General features: G+C 40.7%; 2 protein-coding genes across 4 annotated transcripts in view; one reads left to right on the top strand and one right to left on the bottom strand.

The window, feature by feature from the left end:
• LOC131381648 (collagen alpha-1(I) chain-like) overlaps positions 1–159 on the bottom strand; it is a 29,920-nt gene extending 29,761 nt beyond the window's left edge. The window contains exon 1 of the mRNA XM_058430113.1: positions 75–159. Coding sequence (XP_058286096.1) covers positions 75–159 — 85 coding nt within the window. The remainder of the gene's footprint in view (positions 1–74) is intronic.
• Positions 142–27,952, top strand: ZNF721 (zinc finger protein 721). Of its 3 annotated transcripts, XM_032135823.2 has the most exons (4): positions 142–288; positions 7,288–7,414; positions 7,836–7,931; positions 23,668–27,952. In XM_032135823.2, exons 1-4 carry the CDS (start codon positions 286–288, stop codon positions 26,154–26,156), a joined length of 2,715 nt encoding a protein of 904 aa, XP_031991714.1. In that variant the 5' UTR covers positions 142–285; the 3' UTR covers positions 26,157–27,952. The 3 variants fall into 3 exon arrangements, with proteins under 3 accessions (XP_031991714.1, XP_031991716.1, XP_058286233.1); XM_032135825.2 differs by lacking the exon at positions 7,836–7,931; XM_058430250.1 differs by lacking the exons at positions 7,288–7,414; positions 7,836–7,931.

Genomic DNA, 27,952 nt, shown 5'->3' with positions numbered 1-27,952 from the left:
TCAAGGTGTGAGGGCGGGGAGATTGGAGCCATATCCAATTAGGGCGCTGGAGTGAAAACTGCCCAATCAGGCACGCAGCCAGAGAGGGGGCGGTGGCTTCCGGGATGTGGCGCGGTCTTTGCGTCTGGCTACTGCCAGGCAGCGGGTTAGGGGCTTCATCTTTCTGCGTCCTCAGTTCTGGGAGGCCTTGGTGATTCGGCCACAGACTCAGCCTCCGTTGCTCTGTGACCTGCGGGTATTGGATGATTCGTAGCTAAGACTCCCGAATACCCCAGAAGTGGGGAAATGGTGAGTGTGCGGGGCAGGGCGTCCCAAGGCTGAGGAGGTCTCATCGGAGCTGGCGGGAAATGGCGGCGGCGGGACCGAGTCTGGGAACCGAGTCCCCGCTGACGCTGCTCAGCCTTCGGGCCTCAGTCCCCTCCGGTGAGGGACCTGGGCTCCTGTCGGTCCCCGCACAGCGGCTCTGGCCCAGCCTGCAGGCTTCCTTGTGCAGCTCTGCGCCCACAGCCTCGCACCTTCCCCAGGCTGTGGGGTGAGGAGTAGCTTATCCGGAAGCCGCCTGCGTGGCGTGCGAGATGCCGGCGTGGGAGGAGCTGTGGGAGAAGCTGCGATCTGGGGATCCCGTCCCTACTTTACCCTGTTCGGAATGAGATCGAGGCGCCATCAAAACAGAGAGTTCATGTGAGCAGACAGGGACTCATTAATGGGACAGCGCCGGCCGTGGCTCGTGGTTTGGGGGCTGCCGGCGGGTCTTGAAGGCTTTTGTGAGGTGTGTGAGGAAGCGAAGCAAATCACCCGCCCGCTCCAACTTGCCCACCAGTCCCCTTGCCCTGTGCGCCTCCTCCGCGTGGCTGTTCCTGAGTGGCATCTTTTAGAATACGCTAGTGTGGGTGCGCACAGCGCTTCGCTGAGTTCTGTGAGTAGTTCTGCCATAGTGTTGAACTTGAGGAAGGTGTGGGCCCCTGCTTTGGAGACAGGTGTTCAAAAATGAAGATGGGTGTCCAGAGGCAGGGACTGGCGTCTGCAGGGGGGCAGCTGCGGGAAGAGCGCTGAGCTTGTGGGGTCTGCGCTGACTCTGGGTGGTGTCGTTAGTGAGTTGCTGGACAGCCCGTTGGGGTTGGAGCATTGACTAGTGTTCAGCAAACGCCTCACGTTTCCTGTCAGAAGAAGGACATGGCTGAGCCTGGGCTGGAGGGAGTCGCCGGTGTCCGCGGGAGACCAGCCGGGTTCTGCACATGCGCTGTCCTGCTGCGCACTGTCCTGTTCCTCCAGGTCTCATCCCAGGGAGAGAGGGGACTGAGAACTTGGAGGAAAGGAGTTCTGAGAAACATCCCTTCCCCGCACCCTGCTGCCAGCCCCCACCCAATGCTAACCCACTCCTGAGCTCGCCCACTGGGCATTCGCACGGCCACACTTGTCCCAGGACAGGGTTCTACCCTCAGGAATTGTGGCCATGGCAGCTTTGCTCCTAGCTTTTTCTCCCAAGAATACACACAGTGCCCAGAAGACTCCTGGTTCATTTTAACCCCAGATCTGTAGCAGGAATCTGTTTTCTTCACCCACCCAGGCTTCTGGACCACCTGATCCTAATCTCCTCTGCCAGAGCTTAGCCCTGCCTGGGCCTGAACTTGTAGCACAAACCAGTCCTTTCGTCAATCCTGCCTTGCCCCCACCCAAGGCTCTTGATAGCACCTTTCTTCAGCTCTTTTCTTCCCCACATATCTTCTTTCCTGTGCACACAGTTTGCCCAAGTGCATCCTCATGTGCTACAAGAATTCAGACGTTAGTGAGTTCAAGAACATGCCTTTAGACCTGTAGGACCAAATACAAATCAGAAGAGGCTTAATGCTTTCTCTTTAGAATGAGGGAAGAATTTTTGCTCTTCTCCCTTAAAGCATTTAGTTTGAAAACTTTTATATTTAAATATTTTCTCTGCTTCTTTGAAATATATATAACTCATTTTAATCTGTTAACTAGGTGATTTGTCTTTTTTGACTCAAAATTGTCTTTAGGACATGGAAACTATTGCTTTGAAATGTGAATGGCAAGAATATACAACCTATTCCGCAATTTCTGTAGGAGAGTAGGAGGCTGCCTTCAGCAGGTACCTGCCTTCACATATCGAATCTACCTCCTGTCCTGAAGCTGTGGGAAGTTTATTTCCCCTTTGAATATTACCAATTAGAAAACCCAGATGACCTCCCAAATTACTAGGTGAAAGTGTAATAAACTGTGTATGATACATGCTACTGACAAGTCTTCTACATGAGAGCTAATTATGGTGACTTTCTTTGTTTTGGCAGTCTCTTAGTAGATTGCCTGTAATGCACATCACATTTTGTTTAATTCTCTAACAACACATTTTCTTGCTGTTCTATTATTTTGGACAGTATTTTAGGATTGTAGATGATTTTGCTGTTATATTTTCCACACGCTGTCAAGAATTACCAGATGTTATACACAAAGTGCCCACCAGGCTTCATTTTAGAGAAGAACCTTCTTAGGATTCCAGTCACAACCCACAGTTGTGCAGCAAAGTGCACAAAGTGCAGCAAAGTGCTCCCCAAAGCTGCAAACAAAATGATCTCTCTATTTGGGATCTACAATACCTTCTATAGCAGTTTGACTAGATTTCTACAAAAATGACTTTTTAGGATAGCGATCAGTTTTTCCACCTCTTTCAGTGCACCAGTGATCTTCAGATCTGACACTGATTCAGAAATCATGGGGCCCATAAATCCAGCCAGGTTCACACATGTGCATTGATTAAACCTGAGAACTTCAATTCTCTCCCTTCTCCCCTTGCCCAAATGCCCACAAATGTGCTTACCAGCCCTTCAAGTCTTAAATGTGCAGTTCCAAATTCTGAGTTTATGTCCTGGGATTTGAGAGAAGAACAGAACTTTTGTTTGAGAAATACAAGTTCTTTTAATTATGAGACCAAGTGATATGTTAAAATGAGACCACAGTCCTACTGTTCCCCTCTTTGAACTGTTTGTCTTTTGAAGTTGTTTGCTATTGCCACAAGTGGATATAAATTAACCTAATAATGCCATACTGGACACTATAACCCACACCTTATAGCTTAACAATGTATATAGCCAATCACTAACCAATGTTACTTCTATAAACCAATAAGAATTTCTGACAGCTTTCTATCAGTTCCTTCTGCCTTTCTTTTTGCCTTTAAAAATATACGTGTGACTGCTTCTAATTGGAGTGTATATTCAGGGCAGCTTTATAGTCCAGGGTTGCAATCTTCAAGCTTTGGCCCAAATAAACTCTCTTCTTATATTATGTTTACCTCAGCTTTTTCCTTTTAGGTCAAAAAAAAAATTTTTTTTTTTTTTGAGACAGAATCTCACTCTGTCACCAGGCTGGAGTGGTGCAGCACTCAGCTCACTGCAACCTCTGCCTCCCAGGTTCAAGCAATTCTCCTGCCTCCCGAGTAGCTGGGATTACAGGCCCATGCCACCATGCCTGGCTGATTTTTTATATTTTGTAGTAGAGACGGGGTTTCACCATGTTGGCCAGGCTGGTCTCGAACTCCTGACCTTGTGATCTGCCCACCTCGGCCCCTATAGTCCTGGGATTATAGACGTGAGCCACTGCACCCGGCCAAAATATTCTTTAGAATGTGTTGAAGGAGCCTCCATGAGGGGATCTCTCCTCTGGTTTTACTCTGCTTGCTGTAACCCCTAAGAATACTGAGATACATTAATCCCACCTATAATCTGCACATAAAAGCTGGCCTAGCCTAGGATTCCCAAGACTGGGCCAGACTTTGGGCAAAAGACATACAGAAAACTCACAGAAGGCATTTTTTTTTTTTTTTTTTTTTTTGAGTCAGAGTCTGGCTCTGTCGCCCAGGCTGGAGTGCAGTGGCGCAATCTTGGCTCACTGCAAGCTCCGCCTCCCGGGTTCACACCATTCTCCTGCCTCAGCCTCCGAAGTAGCTGGGACTACAGGCGCCCACCACCGTGCCCGGCTAATTTTTTTTTGTATTTTTAGTAGCGATGGGGTTTCACCGTGTTAGCCAGGATGGTCTCGATCTCCTGACCTCGTGATCTGCCCACCTTGGCCTCCCAAAGTGCTGGAATTACAGGCGTGAGCCACTGCGCCCAGCCACAGAAGGCATTTTCTGCATCACGAGAGGTCAACATAGACATCATAAGCCCCACTTTCAGAGTGGAGCCCTTTGAGTTTTCCAGATCTTGTCCAGTTAACCTGGTATAGCTGTGTGCGAGGCTTCTGGTGTGAACAGAATTCTGTGGCAGAATCTGTAAGTGTAAACAATCACTTTAGCAGTAGGAGCTCAGGGCCACAAAATCTCCAGAGCCATAGTCACAACTATGCCTCCCTGTAAACTGTGTTACTGGAGTAGAGTACTTTTGTCCTTCCCCTTGCCTCAGAGTTAGCTGATCAGGGACAGGACTTTCACATCTGGATCCAGGAAATGCAGCTCCACCAGGGCTGTTCCATTTTCTGTTTGCACTCCACAAAGTCAGCCTGTCTCTCCTGCCTGGATCACTATAGGGGCAGCATCAGCCCAGGGTCGCTGGGGACACTCTCACCAGCATCTGTGAGTATTTGAGACGTTTGAGGATGTCCTGTGCAGACTGGGGTCGGTCTGACCCCGAGGTCTAATTCTGCTTCCATTTTAGAGAAGGAGAAATGATTCATCTGGGGTTTGTTCCTCCCCTCACAGAAAGAATCTCCTTGGTTTGTATCCAGATAAGAGTTGCTTCAGTTTTCTGGTATTGGTGAAAAATGAGGAGATCTGAAGACTCAAACTGATCAATAAACTAATTGCTTCTATTTCATATGTTCATTAGAAAAAGATATGAAGCAGTCATGGTCGCTACCATCAACAAACTTGCAGCCTAGAGTGCATGAATAAATGGTTGAATTCAGCATCATGTGTTGAGTACAAAGAGAGAAACTGTACAGAGACCTAAGCTTCATTTGGGCTACTTCTCTTTTATTGTTTTCTGAGTTTTTTTTTTTTTTTTAGACAGTCTCGCTCTGTCACCCAGGCTGGAGTGCAGTGGTGCTATCCCGGCTCACTGCAACCTCCACCTTTTCGGTTCAAGCAATTCTCTTGCCTCAGCCTCCTGAGCAGCTGGGACTACAGGCGCCCTCCACCATGTCGGCTAATTTTTTTTTTATCTTCAGTAGAGACGGGGTTTCACCATATTGACCAGGCTGGTCTTAAACTCCTGACCTTGTGATCCACCTGCCTCAGCCTCCCAAAGTGCTGGGATTACAGGCATGAGCTACCGTGCCCAGCCTGTTTTGTGAGTTTTGATGCCATTATGTGTTACTATTTGTATTGTGTTTACCTTGCTAAGAATAAATATTTAGCTTCTAATATAATTGTTCTAGAGAAACATAAGGGTTTTGGTTAAATTCCTTGTTACTGTATGTTATACAAAAGACAGAGAAGTGGCTAAAATAGATTAAAATTTCACAAATTCTGGGAATCAAGTTTCTCTTGGGCAGGCTTAGAAAAGACAAAACCAAAAGTACTTAGTGACATAGAGAGCAGAAGCCTAGGGCCCACTTTCTGTCCCATCCCTGCCCAGATCCACCCTCTTCTGATCCTTGTCCAGGTCTGAGCCAACACTGAAATCTCTCACAGAACTGATTAGTAGAGGAGATCAGAGTTTGGGGTGGCTACTCCAATCTCCTCTCCAGAGCTGGTGCCCACAATTTTCTGAAACCCAAAAGCCGATAAATAGGGAAAAGCTGTATACTTTGGGGCCTTAAATCTTTTCTATAAAATTAAAACTAATGTTTCTAGAGACATCCCACCCAGCAACCTGTTCTCTATCCCTGCAGTTTCAGTGGCTTTTTCTTACAAGTCTCAAAGTAAATACAAACACAAAAATAAAAAAATTCCTCTGAATTGTACCTAACACTTTCTTTGGCTCTCTCCCAACTATTTAGCTATTATTCTATACATTTTTTTAAAAAGTCAGGCGGAACAGAAAGGAAATGGAAATTCTGGGCCCTGCATTTAAATCTGGGAAGTATGGGACACCTAGTGTCTACCTCCCAGGATGTTATGAGAATTAACACACATAACATGAGCTTCCCATCACAGTGCTCTGTGACATAAATCTGAGCACATATTACATGCCCCATAAAGATGGCATTTTAATGCAGATGCACATGTTGTTTTTCAGATACAGACTTACTCAGACATTGCCACCTTCTCCAACTTCTGTAACCTTATGGGGTCTGCAGAGAATGCCATGTTTCAAGATGATGATTGGTGGTTTTAGGATGAAAAGTATTTGTGTTGTGATAACAGTGTTGGGGTAAGGGACTCTGTGTGCTGTGTCTGCTTTCTCTGGGTGGTACTATAATGGGTCTAGAGGGAGGAGCATCAGCATTAACAGGAGACTTGCTGTAAAAAGCTAATTCATGGACCCTTTTCAAACCTGCAGAATTTTGTTACTTACGGTGAGGCCTAGAATATCAAATAATGTGTATGTACAATGAAGCTTGAGAGGCAGTGCTTAGCTAAGTGACTCTCAGTCCAGTCTTCCAGTAGGATCCACATGGACAGTTTGAAGAGAAACCATCAGCTGTGCCCTCCCCACAGATCTTGTCTGTTGTTCTGGGTGAAAAGTCCTTATTATTTTTGTGGTTGTTGTTGTCCCAGATTTATTGAGAATAATACAGCACTACAGAAAAAATTCAAACAGGTCCCCGAGGCGTTTTGAAATTCATCCCAACTGTAGGCTGAGTGACCTGAAGGTTGCACAGACTGCCGAAGTCCAAAAGCTTCAGCATTTCCTTAGTATCAGGATCTACTTCAGTTATCTCCTGATCCAAGGCTGAGACCTTATTTTTTAAAATCAGTTCCTTGCATGATTAAAAAAGTATTTAAGAAGTTCCTTGCATGATTAAAAAAGTCCTTATTTTTTAAAATCAGTTCCTTGCATGATTCTACAGTGAGGCCAGGGTCAAGCATGAGGGCTTCCAGATACTTTACTGAAAGGTGAGTTCACCCTTTGTTCCAGGAGGTCACAGGGTATACTCTGCTTGGTTTTGGTAGGGACAGGTCAGTGTAGCCCATTATTTTTATTGCAGGAACAGAAACTGTTGGAATGCCTGCCTTTTTCCGCAGAGCTATAGAATACTTTAGAGAACATTACTGTGTTGAAAGTTATTTTATCAGATAATCCCAGTCAGTCACATGTCAGAACTAGCTCTCTTAACTCATTTCACCTGTAGTCAAATTAAGAACTTTGTCCCTTGATACATTTGTATTTTCAGGAACTCTTAACATTCAGGGATGTGGCCATAGAATTCTCTCCAGAAGAGTGGAAATGCCTGGACCCTGCCCAGCAGAATTTGTATAGAGATGTGATGTTGGAGAACTACAGGAACCTGGTCTCCCTGGGTGAGGATAACTTCAATACATAATTCCTAATTCTTCTCAGAGCTTTATTTTATTCCTTTGAAGAATTTCTCCTGGGAACTTTTATGTTTTTACATAAACCTTCTCTTTTCTTGAGCTAATTTGAGTCCTTCACTCTAGGTTAGTGGTAATTCTAGAAATTCAATGACATAAAATATTGTTTCCACATCTTAAAATCCAATTTGCACCACTTATTTTTTATTCAGTAGTACTCAGTAGTGGAACTTAGAACCCGCAGATTTAAAATACTTAGATATTCTAAAGATTCTGTCAGGAAACAATTTTTGGATTAATTTTCTAGAATCTTCCATAATATCTCTCTATTCTGCTTAGCATAGTACTAGGTTGGTAATTGGAGAATCCCCATCAATAGTCATGTTATTATTTTTTTCAAATAAAACAGGTGTTGCTATCTCTAACCCAGACCTAGTCACCTGTCTGGAGCAAAGAAAAGAGCCCTACAATGTGAAGATACATAAGATCGTAGCCAGACCCCCAGGTAGGTGACAGTGAATGGAGGAGAGGACACAGGCGAGGGGTCCAAAGGTCAAGAAGGAAGCCAGGCCTTAAAATGTGGTTTGGGGCCGGGTGCAGTGGCTCACGCCTGTAATCCAAGGACTTTGGGAGGCTGAGGCAGGTGGATCACGAGGTCAAGAGATCGAGATCATCCTGGCCAACATGGTGAAACCCCGTCTCTACTAAAAATACAAAAATTAGCTGGGCATGGTGGTGCGCACCTGGAGTCCCAGCTATTCGGGAGGCTGAAGCAGGAGAATCACTTGAACCCAGGAGGCAGAGGTTGCGGTGAGCCGAGATCATGCCACTGCACTCCAGCCTGGTGACAGAGCTAGACTCTGTCTCAAAAATTAAAAAAATAAAAAATAAACCAGGTAGTTTGAGAAGCTCTGCTCCAATGAAAATAATTTCTGAAAAAGCTGCATTTTTTCTCCTGTTCACAAATAGGGGCATCTTCTGTCCCATGCTGTTAAATCTAAGAATTTTCTTTTTTCTTTAGTGATCTCCCTTTAAGTTTACAGGGAGAGCTAATGTCCACCTTATTGCTTATAAGGGGCTGCATGATGTGACTGCTGTTCCATTGCTTTTGGAGACACGAATATTTGTGTTATTGAGGAGCTCTATGTCAAAGTATTTTTTTCAAATATTCTTTTTGTATTATGTCTAAAATGTGTAACGTGAGTAGTGGACATACTGGGATTTGGTTCAGAAATCCCAGGAACACCAGGGACAGATGTTGTGTCTTTTCTACTTAGTGTTTTTTAATCCTATGGAGGTTGCAAATGTAATTCTACAAAAATTCTTACTCAGTAGTTTTATCAGAACAATATGCATTTCCTAAATATGAAAAAAATGTGATGTTATTTTACTTCAAAATGTTACTGTTTTAGTATAAACTCATTTGTAATTTAAACTGTATATGTGCAAATTTTGAAATTATAATATAGTTTAACGCATGGGTTTCCAACATTTTGGCTTCCCTGGGCCACATTGGAAGAAGAAGTGTCTTGGGCCACACATAAATTACACTAACACTAATGATAGCTGATGAGCTCAGATATCTGAGATTGGGAGTACGAGACTAGCCTGACCAACATGGAGAAAGCCCGTCTCTACTAAAAATAGAAAATTAGCTGGGTGTGGTGGTGCATTCCTGTAATCCCAGCTACTTGGGAGGCTGAGGCAGGAGAATTGCTTGAACCCAGGAGATGGAGTTTGCAGTTTGCCAAGATTTTGCCATTGCACTCCAGCCTGGGCAACAAGAGTGAAACTCTGTCTCCAAAAAAAGAAAAGTTTTTGAAAAATTTTTGTGATATCCTCATTGCAATACTCCTTAGAATAAACTCACTTCTTACCTACATCGAAATTTATTTTACTTGACAATATGTAGAAACAGCCCCATGACAATAACAATTACACCCTCTCAGAGGATATCACACACCACCACACCTGGCTAATTTTTATATTTTTAGTAGAGATGGGGTTTCACCATGTTGGCCAGGCTGGTCTCGAACTCCTGACCTCAAGTGATCCGCCCACCTCAGCCTCCCAAAGTGTTGGGATTACAGGCGTGAGCCATTGTGCCCGGCTCTCTTTCTTTTTTATAACTCATTTTGTTCATGCATTGTTGCAAAAAAAACTAGTAATCTGTGTACTTTTGCATTTTATTTTATTGGATCCTGGTCACATAACTACTACTGGGTCTACAGTGAAGTTAATGCTTGGCAGATCTGTTATTTAAGCATCAGACAGTTGAGGATTCCATTTTCTGTGGAGACTGAACTTTCTTTAAGATCTTGATCAATAAGACTGGTGCTGAAAAAAAAACTCAGTTAATATCTGCAAATGGAGATGCTGATACAATAAACATGAGTAGGTGTGGCTCCTGCTGTTTGGCTCTTGTGAGATGTTTGGAAATGCTCTAACCTAGTCATTGGACAGGTTTCTAGATGAGCATTTACTGAGCCTTGATCACAGCTGAGAGGGTGTGAAACTGATTCATAGGGCTGCTTCAGGATACACAGCTGAGACGAAAGTCTTCAGGTTTGTTTCTGGGTTCATGACATTTCTCCCTCCAGATTTCTAGGTGGACAGGACTTCTCCCAGCCTCTAGCTGCCAGGGACTGGAGCTTGGTTATAGGACTGCTTCACAATTCACAGTGGGAATAAAGTCAGCATGCCTACAGGGGCACATATGGCTGTGCTTTTGGGCAGATCACAGGTTAGGAAAAACTCCTCCTGGATTTTGGTTGCATGGACTTGAGCCAAGTTGTAGTGCCACGTCAAGATCCACCATCAAATAAATATTGGCAAGCCTACATCCAGGGGCACAGATGGATGTTTCTGTCTGTGGGTCCCTGTGTGAGTAGATTTCCTCCACATCATGACTGACATGTGCAAGGGGTGGATTTTGGGGTAATTCAGAGATCACAGACAGAACCAACATCTAAAGCCCTTTCACCTGAGACACAGGACATTATGAATCCTCCTAAGTGTCTTGGCAGATGGTGCTAGTGGCATAAACAAAACCAAATGATCTAGAGCTGTGTTTACAATGAGAATTAATTACATTTCATTCTGTATTGTGGGCAAGCATGCCACTCAAGCAAGGGCACACCCTCTCAATACAGCCCTCCTCAGTTTTTGGTTCGCAGTCTTACACATGGGTTCCAAAGTTGCCATAAAGGTTGTTTTGTCAGGGCTTAACTGCTGCATTTTTGTTACCGTAGAAAGTGTGGGTAGAGAGCCTCCTATTCTGCCATCTTGCTATGTCATATGTTCCGATATGTTCTATGTCAAATTTATCTGATTACAGATTCAGAATTTCTGAAATAAAATACTCAGATTTACACATTGTGTAATAAGTAAACGTATTGCAATGCTTCATTCTCATTAGAGCATTTTATTAATTATTGAAATGCATTTGCTTTTACTGCGGCACATGGCATGTCAAAGATTCAAAATGCCAGCTCTTCATAAGTCACAGTTGAAAACTAGTTATTTAAAGGATTGTTTTTATGATACGTCTGTATTATATTCAATATTTTATAGGTCAGAATTTTCTCTTATTTTCAACTGTATTTTACTGGGGAGTCTCTTTTCATGTAGGTTCTCCTTGATCATTTACTTTTTTGTGTGTTTTTAATCTTCATATTTGTATGGTAATTTTCAACTTTGTACCTTTTATGACCATGTATTGTTTAATTCTAATAAAAATCATTGGAGCAAGTTAAAAAAAAACATATATATGTGACATTTCTGTTGCCTATAAAAGTTATCTATGTGGTATTTGCCTGCAAAAATCACTTTGGGCAAATTTAAAAATATATATAAATGCGAATTTTCTATTGCCTATAAAAGTTATCTGTATGGTATTTGCCTGTATAAATATTGCCCTACTTTGTTTATAAATTATTCATTTTCTTGGGTAGTCATCAGTATTTCCTTGTGTAGATGAGCAGTCAAAGAAACTGTACATTTACCATCTATTTATTGTTTGATTATATGTTATTCTGTGAGAGAAACACTTGTTATTTCAAGGTGATTTTTGAAAAATGTAACCGTTTTAGGTAGATGTAAATATTTAATTGTGATGAAAAACATAAAATTGCCATTTTAAACATTTTCAAGTGTACAGTCTAGTGGAGTTAAGTACATTTACATTATTTTGCAATGGATCTTTACATTAATTTTATCTTACAAAAGTAAAATGTAATAATAAATAAACTGCCCTTTTCCTCTCTTCAGCTCTTGGAAACACCATTTTACTTACTGTTTCTATACTTTTGGCTGATTTTTATATTCGTATCACTATAATTATATAGTGGTTATAGTGATATAATGTCTGTTTAACTATTTTTTTAACACAATGATCTCAGGCTTTGTTTTTGTAAGATGTGTCAGAATATCTTTCTGTTTTTGTTTTTTAAGTTCTAGGGTACATGTGTACAATGTGCAGGTTTGTTACATATGTATACATGTGCCATGTTGGTGTGCTGCACCCATTAACTTGTCATTTACATTAGGTATATTTCCTAATGCTATCCCTCCCCCCTCCCCCACCCCACGATAGGCCCCGGTGTGTGATGTTCCCCACCCTGTGTTTGAGTGTTCTCATTGGTGAATTCCCACCTATGAGTGAGAACGTGCGATGTTTGGTTTTCTGTCTTTGTGATAGTTTGCTCAGAATGATGGTTTCCATCTTCATCCATGTCCCTACAAAGGACATGAACTCATCCTTTTTTATGGCTGCATAGTATTCCATGGTGTATATGTGCCACGTTTTCTTGATCCAGTCTATCATTGATGGACATTTGCGTTGGTTCCAAGTCTTTGCTATTGTGAATAGTGCTGCAGTAAACATACATGTGCGTGTGTCTTTATAGCAGCATGATTTATGGTCCTTTGGGTATATACCCATTAATAGGATGGGTGGCTCAAATGGTATTTCTAGTTCTAGATCCTTGAGGAATCGCCACACCAACTTCCACAATGGTTGAACTAGTTTACAGTCCCACCAACAGTGTAAAAGTGTTCCTATTTCTCCACATCCTCTCCAGCACCTGTGGTTTCCTGACTTTTTGATGATTGCCATTCTAACTGGTGTGAGATGGCATCTCATTGTGGTTTTGATTTGCATTTCTCTGATGGCCAGTGATGATGAGCATTTTTTCATGTGTCTGTTGGCTGCCTAAATGTCTTCTTTTGAGAACTGTCTGTTCATATCCTTTGCCCACTTTTTGATAGGGTTGTTTGATTTCTTCTTGTAAATTTGTTTGAGTTCATTGTAGATTCTGGATATTAGCCCTTTGTCAGATGGGTAGATTGTAAAAATTTTCTCCCATTCTGTAGGTTGCCTGTTCACTCTGATGGTAGTTTCTTTTGCTGTGCAGAAGCTCTTTAGTTTAATTAGATTCCATTTGTCAATTTTGGCTTTTCTTGCCATTGCTTTTGGTGTTTTAGTCATGAAGTACTTGCCCATGCCTATGTCCTAAATGGTATTGCCTAGGTTTTCTTCTAGGGTTTTTATGGTTATAGGTCTAACATTTAAGTCTTTAATCCATCTTGAATTAACTTTAGTATATGGCATAAGGAAGGGATCCAGTTTCAGCTTTCTACATAGGGCTAGCCAGGTTTCCCAGCACCATTTATTAAATAGGGACTCCTTCCTCCATTTCTTGTTTTTGTCACGTTTGTCAAAGATCAGATGCTTGTAGATGTGTGGTATTATTTCTGATGGCTCTGTTCTGTTCCATTGGTCTATATCTCTGTTTTGGTACCAGTACCATGCTGTTTTGGTTACTGTAGCCTTGTAGCATGGTTTGAAGTCAGGTAGCGTGATGCCTCCAGCTTTGTTCTTTTGGCTTAGGATTGTCTTGGCAATGCAGGCTCTTTTTTGGTTCCATATGAACTTTAAAGTAGTTTTTTCCAATTCTGTGAAGAAAGTCATTGGTAGCTTGATGAGGATGGCATTGAATCTATAAATTACCTTGGGCAGTATGGCCATTTTCACAATATTGATTCTTACTATCCATGAGCATGGAATGTTGTTCCATTTGTTTGTGTCCTCTTTTATTTCATTGAGCAGTGGTTTGTAGTTCTCCTTGAAGAGGTCCTTTACATCCGTTGTAAGTTGGATTCCTATGTATTTTATTGTCTTTGAAGCAATTGTGAATGGGAGTTCACTCATGATTTGGCTCTCTGTTATTGGCGTATAGGAATGCTTGTGATTTTTGCACATTGATTTTGTATCCTGAGACTTTGCTGAAGTTGCTTATCAGCTTAAGGAGATTTTGGGCTGAGACGATGGGGTTTTCTAAATATACAATCAGGTCATCTGTAAACAGGGACAATTTGACTTCCTCTTTTCCTAATTGAATACCCTTTATTTCTTTCTCCTGCCTGATTGCCCTGGCCAGAACTTCCAACACTATGTTGAATAGGAGTGGTGAGAGAAGTCATCCCCGTCTTGTCCCAGTTTTCAAAGGGAATGCTTCCTGCCCGGGTGCAGTGGCTCATGCCTATAATCCTAGCACTTTGGGAGGCCAAGGCGGGCAGATCACAAGTTCAGAAGATGGAGACCATCCTGGCTAACACCGTGAAACCTCGTCTGTACTAAAAAAATGGAAACAATTAGCCGGGTGTAGTGGTGGGCACCTGGAGTCACAGCTACTCGGGAGGCTGAGACAGGAGGATGGCATGAACCCAGGAGGCGGAGCTTGCAGTGAGCCAAGACCGTTCCACTGTACTCCAGCCTGTGCAACAGAGTGAGACTCTGTCTCCAAAAAAAAAAAGGGGGAGTATGCTTCCAGTTTTTGCCCATTTAGTATGATATTGGCTGTGGGTTTGTCATAAATAGCTCTTATTATTTTGAGATACGTTCCATGAGTGTCTAGTTTATTGAGAGTTTTTAGCATGAAGGGCTGTCGAATTTTGCCGAAGGCCTTTTCTGCATCTGTTGAGACAATCGTGGTTTTTGTTGATGGTTCTGTTTATGTGATGGATTACATTTATTGATTTGTGTATGTTGAACCAGCCTTGCATCCCTGGGATAAAGCCGAGTTGATTGTGGTAGATGAGCTTTTTGATGTGCTGCTGGATTTGGTTTGCCAGTATTTTATTGAGGATTTTCACATCGATGTTCCTCAGGGATATTGGTCTAAAATTCTCTTTTTTTGTTGTGTCTCTGCAAGGCTTTGGTATCAGAATGATGCTGGCCTCATAAAATGAGTTAGGGAGGAGTCCCTCTATTTCTATTGATTGGAATAGTTTCAGAAGGAATGGTACCAGCTCCTCTTTGTACCTCTGGTAGAATTTGGCTGTGAATTCGTCTGATCCTAGACTTTTTTTGGTTGATAGGCTATTAATTATTGCCTCAATTTCAGAGCCTGTTATTGGTCTATTCAGAGATTCTGTTTCTTCCTGGTTTAGCCTTGGGAGGGTGTATGTGTCCAGGAATTTATCCATTTCTTCTAGATTTTCTACTTTATTTGCATAGAGGTGTTTATAATATTCTCTGATGGTAGTTTGTATTTCTGTGGGATCGATGGTTATATCCCCTTTATCATTTCTTGTTGCATCTATTTGATTCTTCTCTCTTTTCTTCTTTATTATTCTTTATTAGTCTTTCTAGAGTCCACTTCACACTCTCTTTGCCTGGGTATCACCAGCAGAGACTGCAGAACAGCAAATATTGCTGCCTGATCCTTCCTCTGGAAGCTTTGTCCCAGAGGGGCACTCGCCTGTATGAGGTGTCAGTCGACTCCTACTGGGAGGTGTCTCCCAGTTAGGCTACATAGGGGTCAGGGACCCACTTGAGGAGGCAGTCTGCCCATTCTCAGATCTCAAACACCATGCTGGGAGAACCACGGTTCTCTTCAGAGCCGTCATACAGGGACGATTAAATCTGCAGAAGTTTCTGCTGCCTTTTGTTCAGCTATGCCCTCCCCCTAGAGGTGGAATCTACAGAGGCAACTGGCCTTGTTGAGCTGCAGTGCACTTTGCCCAGTTTGAGCTTCCCTGGCTGCTTTGTTTACTTACTCAAGCCTCAGCAATAGTGGATGCTCCTCCCCCTGCCAGGCTGCTGCCTCTCAGGTCAATCTCAGACTGCTGCGCTAGCAGTGAGCAAGGCTCTGTGGGTATGGGACCTGGCAAGCCGGGCGTGGGATATCATCTCCTGGTGTGCCCTTTGCTAAGACCACTGGAAAAACACAGTATTTGGGCAGGAGATCCCGATTTTCCAGATACAGTCTGTCACAGCTTCCCTTGGCTAGGAGAGGGAAATCCCCCAACCCCTTGTGCTTCCCAGGTGAGGTGATGCCCCACCCTGTTTCGGCTTGCCGTCAGTGGGCTGCACTGCACCCACTGTCCAACCAGTCCCAATGAGATGAACCAGGTACCTCAGGTGGAAATGCAGAAATCACCGGTCTTCAGGCAGGTGTGGTGGCTCACGCTTGTAATCCCAGCACTTTGGGAGGCTAAGGTGGGCGGATCATGAGGTCAGGAGATCGAGATCATCCTGGTTAACACGGTGAAACCCCGTCTCTACTAAAAATACAAAAAAAATTAGCCGGGCGTGGTGGCGTGCTCCTGTAGTCCCAGCTACTGGGAGAGGCTGAGGCAGGAGAATGGCGTAAACCCAGGAGGTGGAGGTTGCAGTGAGCCGAGATCACGCCACTGCACTCCAGCCTGGGCGACAGTGAGACTCTGTCTCAAAAAAAAAAAAAAGAAAAGAAATCACCCGTCTTCTACGTCAATCACGCTGGGAGCTGCAAACCAGAGCCGTTCCTATTCAGCCATCCTGGAATGGGAGGTCTCTGCTCTATTTTTAAATTGTGTGTTATTTTTGTTGTTAAGTTTGTTAAATATTCTATAAGTTTATCTTTTGTTGTGTATATTTCACAAATATTTTCTTTCATTCTGTAGATTATCTCTTCACTTTGTTAATGTTTTCTTTGCTGTGCAAAACGTTTTTAGTTTGTTGTAATCCCATTTGCATAATGTTACTTCTTTTGCCTGTGCTTTTGAGGTCTTACTTAAAAATTCTTTGCTCTGTAATATGTGGTAAAGCATTCCTCTATATTTACCCAAATAGCCTTATAGGTTTGGGTTTCACATTTAAATCTTTATGTGCGATTGAGTTTTTTATACCATAAGAGGTAGGGGCCTAGTTTCATTTTTTGATTATCATGTAGATAATCAATTTTCCTAGCACCAATTATTGAAAAGACTGTCTTTTTCCAAATGTGTGTTCTTGACATCTTTGTTGAAAATCACTTGCCTCTAGGTTCATGAATTTATTACTGGGCTCATTGGATAGTTTGATCTGTCTGTTTTTATGCCAGTATCATGTTGTTTTGCTTATTATAGCTTTATAGTGTATTTCGGAGTCAGGTGGTGTAATGCCTCCAGCTTGATTCTTTTTACCCAGGATTACCTTTGCTATTTGGGGGTCTTTGGTTGGTTCTGGTTAATTTTAAGCTTGTTTATTCCATTTCTGTGAAAAAAGTCTTTGGTATTTTGATAGAAATGGCATTGAATCTGTAGATCACCTTGGGTAGTATGGCCACTTTCATAATGTTTTTTCAATTCATGAGGAAAAATATCTTTCAATTTTTATGTCTTTTTCAGTTTTTTATCAATTTTGTTGTTGTTTGTTTTTTGAGACGAAGTCTTACCCTGTTGGCCAGGCTGGAGTGCAATGGCACAATATCAGTGCACCACAACCTCTGCCTCCTGGGTTCAAATGATTCTTCTGTCTCAACCTCCTGAGTAGCTGGGATGACAGGCGTTTGCCACCACGCCCCGCTAATTTTTGTATTTTTAGTAGTGATGGGGTTTCACCATGTTGGTCAGGCTGCTCTCGAACTACTGACCTCGTGATCTGCCCACCTTGGCCTACCAAAGTGCTAGGATTACAGGCGTGAGCCACCACACCCAGCATTATCAATGTTTTATAATTATCAGTGTAAAGAGTGTTCACCTTTTCAATTTGGTTTGCTGCTAGACATATTTTATTTTATTTATTTAATTTGGGATGGAGTCCTGCTTTGTCGCCCAGATTGGAGTGCACTGGTGTGATCTTGGCTCACCACAACCTCTGCCTCCTAGGTTCAAGCAATTCTCCTGCCTCAGCCTCCTGAGTAGCTGGGAGTAGCTGGACTGCACCCGGTTAATTTTTGTATTTTTAGGAGAGACAGGGTTTCGCCATGTTGACCAGGCTGGTCTTGAACTCCAGACCTCAGGTAATCCTCCTGCCTCAGCCTCCCAAAGTGCTAGGATTACAGGCGTCAGCCACTGAACCTGGCCAACTGGTGGCCAGGTGGATGCAGAAGCAACATTGGCAAAATCGAACATGCCTGTGTGATTTAAGAAACTCGATGAATTAGGTATAGATCATATGTACCTCAATACAGTAAAGACCCTATATGACAGATTAATAGCTGATATCATACTGGATAGGAAAGAGCAGAAATCTTTTTTTTTAAGATCTGGAACAAGACAAAGATGTTTTTATTTTATATTATAATTGTGTATGACAGCATTCAACTGTGTACGCTGTAAGACTGAAGACTGGAGCACAAGTCACATATGGATCACTGATATGTCTGTTTCCAATATGAGTCTATGTTTATCTGTATGCATATTGGTTTTGTATTGTTTATGAGTTGTTTACTTGTTCTGTTTGTGTGTGTTCAATGGTGGTTTTGAATAGTCATTGAAATCCTCCTAATATTACTCTCTATTTATTTGTAAATCTATATTTGTGTGGGGGGGAAACACTTTTGCGACTTGAAGATAAGTTCAAAAACTGTCATATGTCTGTATCTCAAATTTTAGATACTATTTTTAATTGTCAAAAACACATAAACTTTACAATCTTTTTTTTTTTTTGACATGGAGTCTCTGTCACCCAGGCTGGAGTGCAGTGGTGCGATGTCAGTTCACTGCAACCTCTGCCTCCCAGGTTCAAGCGATTCTTCTGCCTCAGCCTCCTGAGTAGCTGGGATTACAGGCACACACCACCATGCCCAACTAATTTTTGTATTTTTTGTAGAGACGGGGTTTCACCATATTGGCCAGGCTGGTCTTGATTTCCTGACCTCATGATCTGCCCGCCTCGGCCTCCCAAAATGCTGAGATTACACCGCATCCAGCCAAAACTTTACAATCTTAAATACTGTTTTTTTCCAAAGTTTGTTATCATAATTTAAGTTCTGGGGTACATGTGCAGAACATCCAGATTTTGTTACATAGGTATACATGTGCCATAAATACTTCTAAGTATTTACCTTAGTCATATTATATCGATATTGTTATGCACTCTATCTCTGGAATATGTTTATCTTGCAAGGCTACCTACTTTTTCTGTTTTCTGGCCTTTTACAAAAACAATTCTGTTTTCTATTTTAGAGTCAGACTGCTTTATGTATCTCATGTAAGTTGACTCATGCAATTTTTGTCTCTTCATGGCTGACTTACTTTGTGTTACACAGTGCCATCAACATTTATCTTTATTATACATATTAGGATACTTTTGCTTTTTATAAACAGCGATGTTTCATTATTTTTTTTAAAGGATTTTTTTTTTTTGAGACAGAGTCTTGCTCTGTAACCCAGTCAGAATGTAAGTGCAGTGGCACAATCCCAGCTCACTGCAACCTCCACCTCCCAGGGTCAAGCAATTCTTGTGCCTCAGCCACCCAAGTAGCTGGAATTACAGGTGTGTACCACCACGCCCAGCTAATTTTTGTATTTTTAGTAGAGACAGGGTTTCACCACATTGGTCAAGCTGATTTCGAATGCCTGACCTCAAGTGATCCATCTGTCTTGGCCTCCCAAACTGCTGGGATTACAGGCGTGAGCCACCATGCCTGGCTAATTGGCCAATGTTTCATTATTTTAATATTTCAAATTATATTTATCCATTGATTTGGTGAGAGAAATTTTCATTACTTTCATTTATTTGTTTTCAATAACAATGCTACAATAATTGTGAGTGTCCAAATTACTCTTCATGTGACCATATGTGTGAGAGTTCATATTTTTGCCAGATTTTATTGATTTAGGTGTTCACCTTCATACTCATACCAAATTGTTTTAATTCTTTAGCTTTGTATGTTTTTTGAAATCAGGAACTGTAGTGTTTCTGACATTGTTACTCTTCTTGAAGATTGTTGAGTGCTTCATTGTTTCTTGAAATTCCATAAAATTTGGGGGTTGCTGTTTCTTTTTCTGGAAGAATTTAATTAGAAATTTGACAGGGATTGCATTTAATCTGGAGATTGCATTAAGGAATTTAGACATCTTCTTTTTAGGCAAAATTGTTTTATACTGCTTTCAAGTCTTCTATTCCCTTATGAATATTCTGTCTTGTTTCATTATTCATTATAGAAATTGGGGTATTGAAATATCCTACTACAATTACATTGCTCCCTATATCTTGCTTTAATTCTGTCAGTATTTGCTTTGTATATTTTGAACCCTAGTGTAAGATACACGCACACACATTAATATATGTATATACACATTTGTCATGGGTTCTAAGTAAATGAACCTGTTTATTATTGTTTAATGTCTTCCTTTGCCCCTTATGAGCTTTTAAAGTATATTTTATGAAATAGAGTTTTTGACTTAAAATGTACTTTGCGTTATATAACTTGGACCTGTTCTCCTTTTAATTGGTTATTTCCATGAAATGTCTTCTTTCATCTTGCCTTTTTCAGTCTCCTTTAATCATTAGACCTCAAGTGACTTGTAGAAAAACAAGTTGGATCTTGTTTTTTAATTTTTGCAATCAGTCCCTTTATTTGGTACATGTATTTTGAATGGTTAGTTTACTTCATAAATAATTGAATAATTTGCTGAAATAGAAAGGCTTACCTGTTTTATAAATTGTTTTACTGGATTTTTTTATTTCTGTCCCTTATTTTCTTTTTCTCTCTTCCTGTTTGTCTTTTAAATTTTTGTGTTGATAGGACTTCTTATACTTTTGTGTATCTATACCTTTGTGGTATCTTGGGAATTCTGAAAAATTTCTTAAAGATAATTTTTTTTTTTTTTTTTGAGAGGGAGTCTCACTGTGTCACCCAGGCTGGAGTGCAATGGCACGATCTCAGCTTACTGCAACGTCTGCCTCTTGGGTTGAAGCGATTCTCCTGCCTCAGCCTCCTGAGTAGCTGGGACTACAGGCACACGCCACCACGCCCAGCTAATTTTTGTATTTTTAGTAGAGACGGGGTTTCACCATATTGGCCAGGATGATCTCGATCGCCTGACCTCGTGACCACCTGCCTCAGCCGCTCAAAGTGCTGGGATCACAGCCATGAGCCACCGGGCCCAGCCAAAATAATATATTTTAAACTCTCAAAAATGTAACTTGAGTTGCATTTGAAAATTCTTCCTCATTACATCTGCCCTCAATGTTGTTATTGATGTCACTAATCATATTTTTTATGTTGTATATTTATTACCAGATTATGATGAACAGTTTATAATCATTTTTATGCTTTTATCTTTTAAATTTTAGAGAAAAAACTTTTTTGCACTATTATAATGATACAGAACTTTATATTTGTGTATGTGCATGTTTTTCAGAAAGTTATGTGTTTTCATATAATCATTTTTTTTCTTGCATCCTGTTATTTTCAATGGAAGATAGTTCCGCATTTTTTTTTATAAGGCAGGTGTTGTTCTAATATACTTTTCAGCATTTGGTTATCTTGAAAGGTCTTTACTTTTTCTTCATTTTTAGGACTGTTTTACTGGTTATATTATTCCCACTTAGAAGCTATTTTTCCTTCAGCACGTTAACTATATCACAACTTTCTCTTGTCTGAAACAATGTTGACAGATTCACTTGTTATCTTATAAGAGCACACTTATAAGTGACACATTTATATTTAAATATATTTAAAATAAGAGTTTAATATTGTTTGCTGCTTCTAAGATTCCATTTTTGCCTTTGACTTTTAAAACTTTGCTTATTATGTGCTTTGTTATAAATCTCTTTGTGTATCCTAGTTGAAGTTTGTTGAGCTCCTTCATTTTTTTTTTTTTTTTAAATGAAAGTCTTGCTCTGTTGCCCAGGCTGGAATGCAGTGGCACAATCTTGGCTCACTGCAAGCTCTGCCTCACAGGTTCACACCATTCTCCTGCCTCAGCCTCCCGCATAGCTGGGACTACAGGTGCCCACCACCAAGCCCAGCTAATTTTTTTTGTATTTTTAGTAGAGACGGTTTCATCGTGTTAGCCAGTATGGTCTCACTCTCCTGACCTCGTGATCCACCAGCCTCGGCCTCTCAAAGTGCTGGGATTACAGGCATGAGCCACCATGCCTGACCACATTCTTTTTTTACTTTTGAAAATTTCTCAGGCATTATTTTTGTATTCTTCACCTCCATGTTTTTTATATTTTTAATGTTTGTTTTCATTTTTATATGTATATATTTTAATTTAGTTTTGTTACCATTTAGCTCATTGAGTTTTATTCAGGTCAAATTTTAAAACTTTGTACGTCTTCATTTTTAATTTTTGTTCTGGATTTTTTTTTTTTTTTGAGATGGAGTCTCATTCTGTCACCCAGGCTGGAGTGCAATGGTGTGATCTTGGCTCACTGCAACCTCCACCTCCCTGGTTCAAGCAATTCTCCTGCCTCAGCCTTCCGAGTAGCTGGGACTACAGGCATGTGCCACCTTGCCCAGCTAATTTTTGTAGTTTTAGTAGAGACAGAGTTTTCACCATTTGGGCCAGGATGTTTTTGATCTCCTGACCTCATGATCTGCCCGCCTCGGCCTCCCAAAGTGCTGGGGTTACAGCCATGAGCCACCATGCCTGGCCTTTTGTGATAATTTGTGTGTGTGTGTGTGTGTGTGTGTGTGTGTGTGTGTGTGTGTGTGTCAGAGTCTCGCCCTGTCTCCCAGGCTGGAGCGCAGTGGCGTGATCTCAGCTCACTGCAAGCTTTGCCTCCTGTGTTTATGCCATTCTCCTGTCTCAGCCTCCTGCATAGCTAGGACTACAGGCACCATCACCACGTCTGGCTAGTTTTTTTTGTATTTTTAGTAGGGACGGTGTTTCACCATGTTAGCCAAGGTGGTGTCTATCTCCTCACCTCATGATCAACCGACCTCAGCCTCCCAAAGTGCTGGCATTACTGGTGTGAGCCACCATGCCTGGTCCCTTTTCTGAAAATTTTTAAATTGTTGGACCATGTTGTCCTAATATTTTGTATACATTGTAATGTTTGGTTGTTATTTGAACGTTAACAAAAAGCTATTTGTCACAATCTTTACAATGTAGCTTTTTCCTGACATAGTCTGAAACCAATTGTCCTTGATAGAGATTATGGTAACCTCTCATACATGTTATAAGGATGTGTCCTCTGGAATTTTGTGTTTATTTTTCAGTTAAAAGGGTTTGTTCATGTTTCTTTTTTTTTTTTTTTTTGAGATGGAGTCTCGCTCTGTCACCCAGGCCCAGGCTGGAGTGCAGTGGCGCAATCTCGGCTCACTGCAAGCTCCGCCTCCCGGGTTCACGCCATTCTCCTGCCTCAGCCTCTCCAAGTAGCTGGGACTACAGGCGCCCACCACCACGCCCGGCTAATTTTTTGTATTTTTTAGTAGAGGCGGGGTTTCACCGTGGTCTCTCATGTTTCTTCTTAACAGTCTCTAATCACTTGTTCTACCTGTTGTCTGTATTTAGCACTGCAGTCTGCTCCTGAAACATTTACATTTGGTTTCAGCAGACCCAATCTGTCCTCCCAAAGTATATCACCATTTCTGTCAGCACTCTGTGTGGTATTGGAGACAGAAACCAGGTTTTGTAAAGACACTCAAAAGCCAGAAGTAAGGATATGTGTATCAGTATTTTTTTTTTTTAAAGGAAGAAGCCAGGAGTTGATACTTTACTCCTAATGGCACAGTGCTATATTGGGGAGGAGGAAGAGCTGTTGGTGGGTAAATGTAACAAACATTCATTCCTGTTCTATGTGGCTCTTGGCATTGTGCTTACCTGAGGGATTGCATACAATTAACTCATTTATAGATTTCACACAAAGGCATTTTGATCACTATATGTTTGTTACATGTATATGTGAAGAAGTTATGACTTGTGGTATTTTGTTATGCGATCTTACTAGTGTACTTTGTATAATTTTATGATTTGTAAAGTATATGCATATGAATCTAGTAACTGGGATAATTTGTTATTTTTATTTCTTTCAGCTATGTGTTCTCATTTCACCCAAGACTTTTTGCCAGTGCAGGGGATAGAAGATTCATTCCACAAACTTATACTGAGAAGATATGAGAAATATGGGCATGATAATTTACAATTAAGGAAAGACTGTAAAAGTATGAGTGTGTGTAAAGTGCAGAAAGGAGTTTATAGTGGAATTAATCAATGCTTGTCAAATACTCAGAGCAAAATATTTCAGTGTAATGCACATGTCACAGTTTTTAGTAAATTTGCAAATTCAAACAAATATAAGACAAGACATACTGGAGAGAACCACTTTAAATGTAACGAATGTGGCAAGTCATTTCAGAAGTTCTCAGACCTAACTCAACATAAAGGAATTCATGCTGGAGAGAAACCCTACACTTGTGAAGAACGTGGCAAAGACTTTGGATGGTACACAGACCTGAATCAACACAAAAAAATTCATACTGGAGAGAAACGTTACAAATGTGAAGAGTGTGGCAAAGCCTTTAATAGGTCAACAAACCTTACTGCACATAAGAGAATTCACACCAGAGAGAAATCCTACACAGGTGAAGATCGTGACAGAGCCTTTGGATGGTCCACAAACCTAAATGAATATAAGAAAATTCATACTGGAGATGATAAACCCTACAAATGTGAAGAATGTGGGAAAGCCTTTATACATTCCTCACACCTGAATAAACATGAGAAAATTCATACTAGAGAGAAGCCGTACAAATGTAAGGAATGTGGCAAAGTCATTACCTCATCCTCAAGCTTTGCTAAACATAAGAGGATTCATACAGGCGAGAAACCCTTTAAATGTTTAGAATGTGGTAAAGCCTTTAATATTTCCACAACCCTTACTAAACATAGGAGAATTCATACTGGAGAGAAACCCTACACATGTGAAGTATGTGGCAAAGCCTTTAGACAGTCTGCAAACCTTTATGTACATAGGAGAATTCATACTGGAGAGAAACCCTACACATGTGAAGAATGTGGTAAAACCTTTAGACAGTCCGCAAACCTTTACGTACATAGGAGAATTCATACTGGAGAGAAACCTTACAAATGCGAAGACTGTGGCAAAGCCTTTGGACGGTACACGGCCCTGAATCAACACAAGAAATTTCATACTGGAGAGAAACCTTACAAATGTGAAGAGTGTGGCAAAGCCTTTAATAGTTCAAAAAACCTTACTGCACATAAGAGAGTTCACACCAGAGAGAAACCCTACACAGGTGAAGATCGTGACAGAGCCTTTGGATGGTCCACAAACCTGAATGAATATAAGAAAATTCATACTGGAGATAAACCCTACAAATGTGAAGAATGTGGGAAAGCCTTTATACATTCCTCACACCTGAATAAACATGAGAAAATTCATACTGGAAAGAAACCCTACAAATGTAAGCAATGTGGCAAAGTCATTACCTCATCCTCAAGCTTTGCTAAACATAAGAGGATTCATACTGGCGAGAAACCCTTTGAATGTTTAGAATGTGGTAAAGCATTTACTAGTTCCACAACCCTTACTAAACATAGGAGAATTCATACTGGAGAGAAACCCTACACATGTGAAGTATGTGGCAAAGCCTTTAGACAGTCCGCAATCCTTTATGTACATAGGAGAATTCATACTGGAGAGAAACCCTACACATGTGAAGAATGTGGTAAAACCTTTAGACAGTCCGCAAACCTTTATGTACATAGGAGAATTCATACTGGAGAGAAACCTTACAAATGTGAAGACTGTGGCAAAGCCTTTGGACGGTACACAGACCTGAATCAACACAAGAAAATTCATACTGGAGAGAAACCTTACAAATGTGAAGAGTATGGCAAAGCCTTTATTAGGTCAAGAAACCTTACTACACATAGGAGAGTTCACACCAGAGAGAAACCCTACAAATGTGAAGATCATGGCAGAGCCTTTGGATGGTCCACAAACCTGAATGAATATAAGAAAATTCATACTGGAGATAAACTCTACACATGTAAAGAATGTGGGAAAGTGTTTAAACAGTCCTCACACCTGAATAGACATGAGAAAATTCATACTGGAAAGAAACCCTACAAATGTAAGGAATGTGGCAAAGTCATTACCTCATCCTCAAGCTTTGCTAAACATAAGAGGATTCATACAGGCGAGAAACCCTTTAAATGTTTAGAATGTGGTAAAGCGTTTACTAGTTCCACAACCCTTACTAAACATAGGAGAATTCATACTGGAGAGAAACCCTACACATGTGAAGAATGTGGCAAAGCCTTTAGACAGTCTGGAAACCTTTATGTACATAGGAGAATTCATACTGGAGAGAAACCCTACACATGTGGAGAATGTGGCAAAACCTTTAGACAGTCTGCAAATCTTTATGCACATAAGAAAATTCATACTGGAGAGAAACCCTACACGTGTGGAGAATGTGGCAAAACCTTTAGACAGTCTGCAACTCTTTATACACATAAGAAAATTCATACTGGAGATAAAACCATACAAGTGTAAAGAATGTGGCAAAGCCTTTAAGTCATACTCCAGCATTCTTAAACATAAGAGAACTCATACCAGGGAATGTCTTACGAAGGTGAAGAATGTGGCAGTCTTTAAATGCTCCTTGATCCTTTCTAATCATAAGATAATTCATAATGGAGAGAAACTCTACAAATGTGAAAAATGTGAGAAAGCTTTTAACCACACCTCAATCTGTTGTAGACATAAGAGTAATTATATTGATGAGAAGCCAAATTAAAATTGAAAATGTGGCAAAGACTTCCAATTCTAGTCACTTCTTAGTGTATGTAATTCCTACTGAAGAAAACACCTGGAAATACAAAAAATGTGGCAAAACTTGTAACCAATGCTTAGTATTTTTGCACATGATAGTATTTATATGTGAGAATACTTGTACAAATATAAAAATATACAAAAGCTATTAATGTCTACTTGAAATTTATAGTTAATAAAAGCATTATAAATGTAATTTCTGTTGAAAGACCTTTTAGAAAATATAGGCCATTAAAGTGAAGAAGAGTAGTCTTAAGACAGAATACAAAGATAAAGAGGGCTCTAGTATCTGTACTTGTATCCCAGAACTTACTATATACATTTTGTACTAGAGGAAAACTCTGAAGCAGTTGCTTAAACTTTGTTCAACATCAGAGAATTTATATTGGAGAGAAATCCTACAAATGTAATAAATGTGGAAAAACCTCTGTCCAGAAACTGCAGGTTAAGAAACACCAGAGGCCAGGCGCAGTGGCTCACACTTGTAATCCCAACACTTTGGGAAGTCAAGGAGGGTGGATCACCTGAGGTCGGGAGTTCGAGGACAGCCTGACCAATATGGAGAAACCCCGTCTCTACTAAAAATACAAAAATTAGCAGGACATGGTGGTGCATGGCTGTAATCCCAGCTACTCAGGAGGCTGAGACAGGAGAATGGCTTGAACCCAGGAGGTGGAGGTTGCAGTGAGCTGAGATCGTGCCATCGCACTCCAGCCTGGGTAACAAGAATGAAACTCTCTCAAAAAAAGAAACACCAGAGTTTTTACTAGAATATAATTTGTAGATGCAGTAAATGTGAAGAAATATTTAGGCTAAAATTAAGACTATGTAAACATCAGAGGATTTACAGTAGAAAGAACTAAGGAACTAACACTTCAGACTTTAAAATCAGAGTATTAAGTATAACAAAAGTTGAACCTGTTAGAAAAGTTCTTTGTATATAAGTTGAAAAGTAGGTTTTTGAAGAGATATATTCAAAGTATATTTTTTTCACTTGAAAAAAGTAAAAATTTTTTTGAAAAGCAAATAATTCAACTCTAAAATTATACTATTTCAACATTCTCATTTATGTGAAAGCATGTGATTTATTGTTGCTGCATCAGAGATATGAGAAATTCCTTTGCATTAGGTGGGCATTATTCATACACTTCTACATAAAAGAGAAATGAAAGATGCATCAGGAAAATCTGAGCAGAGAGGCTTTTAGTGGTTGACTTATTGAGTGATGCCTGAAGTAGGTGTTCAGAGTAATACTTTGCGTTATACTGAGAGAGAATCTAAATTTTAGTAGTAAATTGTTTTGCCAACTGTACATGTATGTAATAAATGTAATAAAATGCAGTAAATTTAAAAATTATCTTAAGATCATATGTGAACTTAATTTTTGAAATAAAAATTGTTATTGTGTTAAAATTTTTGTGCCGTGAATGAAGTATTTTATTATGCCACCAACTTTCACCTATCCCACCTTACTCAAGGGTGTACATTAAAGATGGTAACAATGTACTATCTGGTAA

This window comes from Hylobates moloch, unplaced genomic scaffold (genome assembly GCF_009828535.3).
Source record: "Hylobates moloch isolate HMO894 unplaced genomic scaffold, HMol_V3 SCAFFOLD_17, whole genome shotgun sequence".
NCBI lineage: Eukaryota > Metazoa > Chordata > Mammalia > Primates > Hylobatidae > Hylobates > Hylobates moloch.
This window is presented reverse-complemented; position numbering and strand designations above follow the sequence as displayed.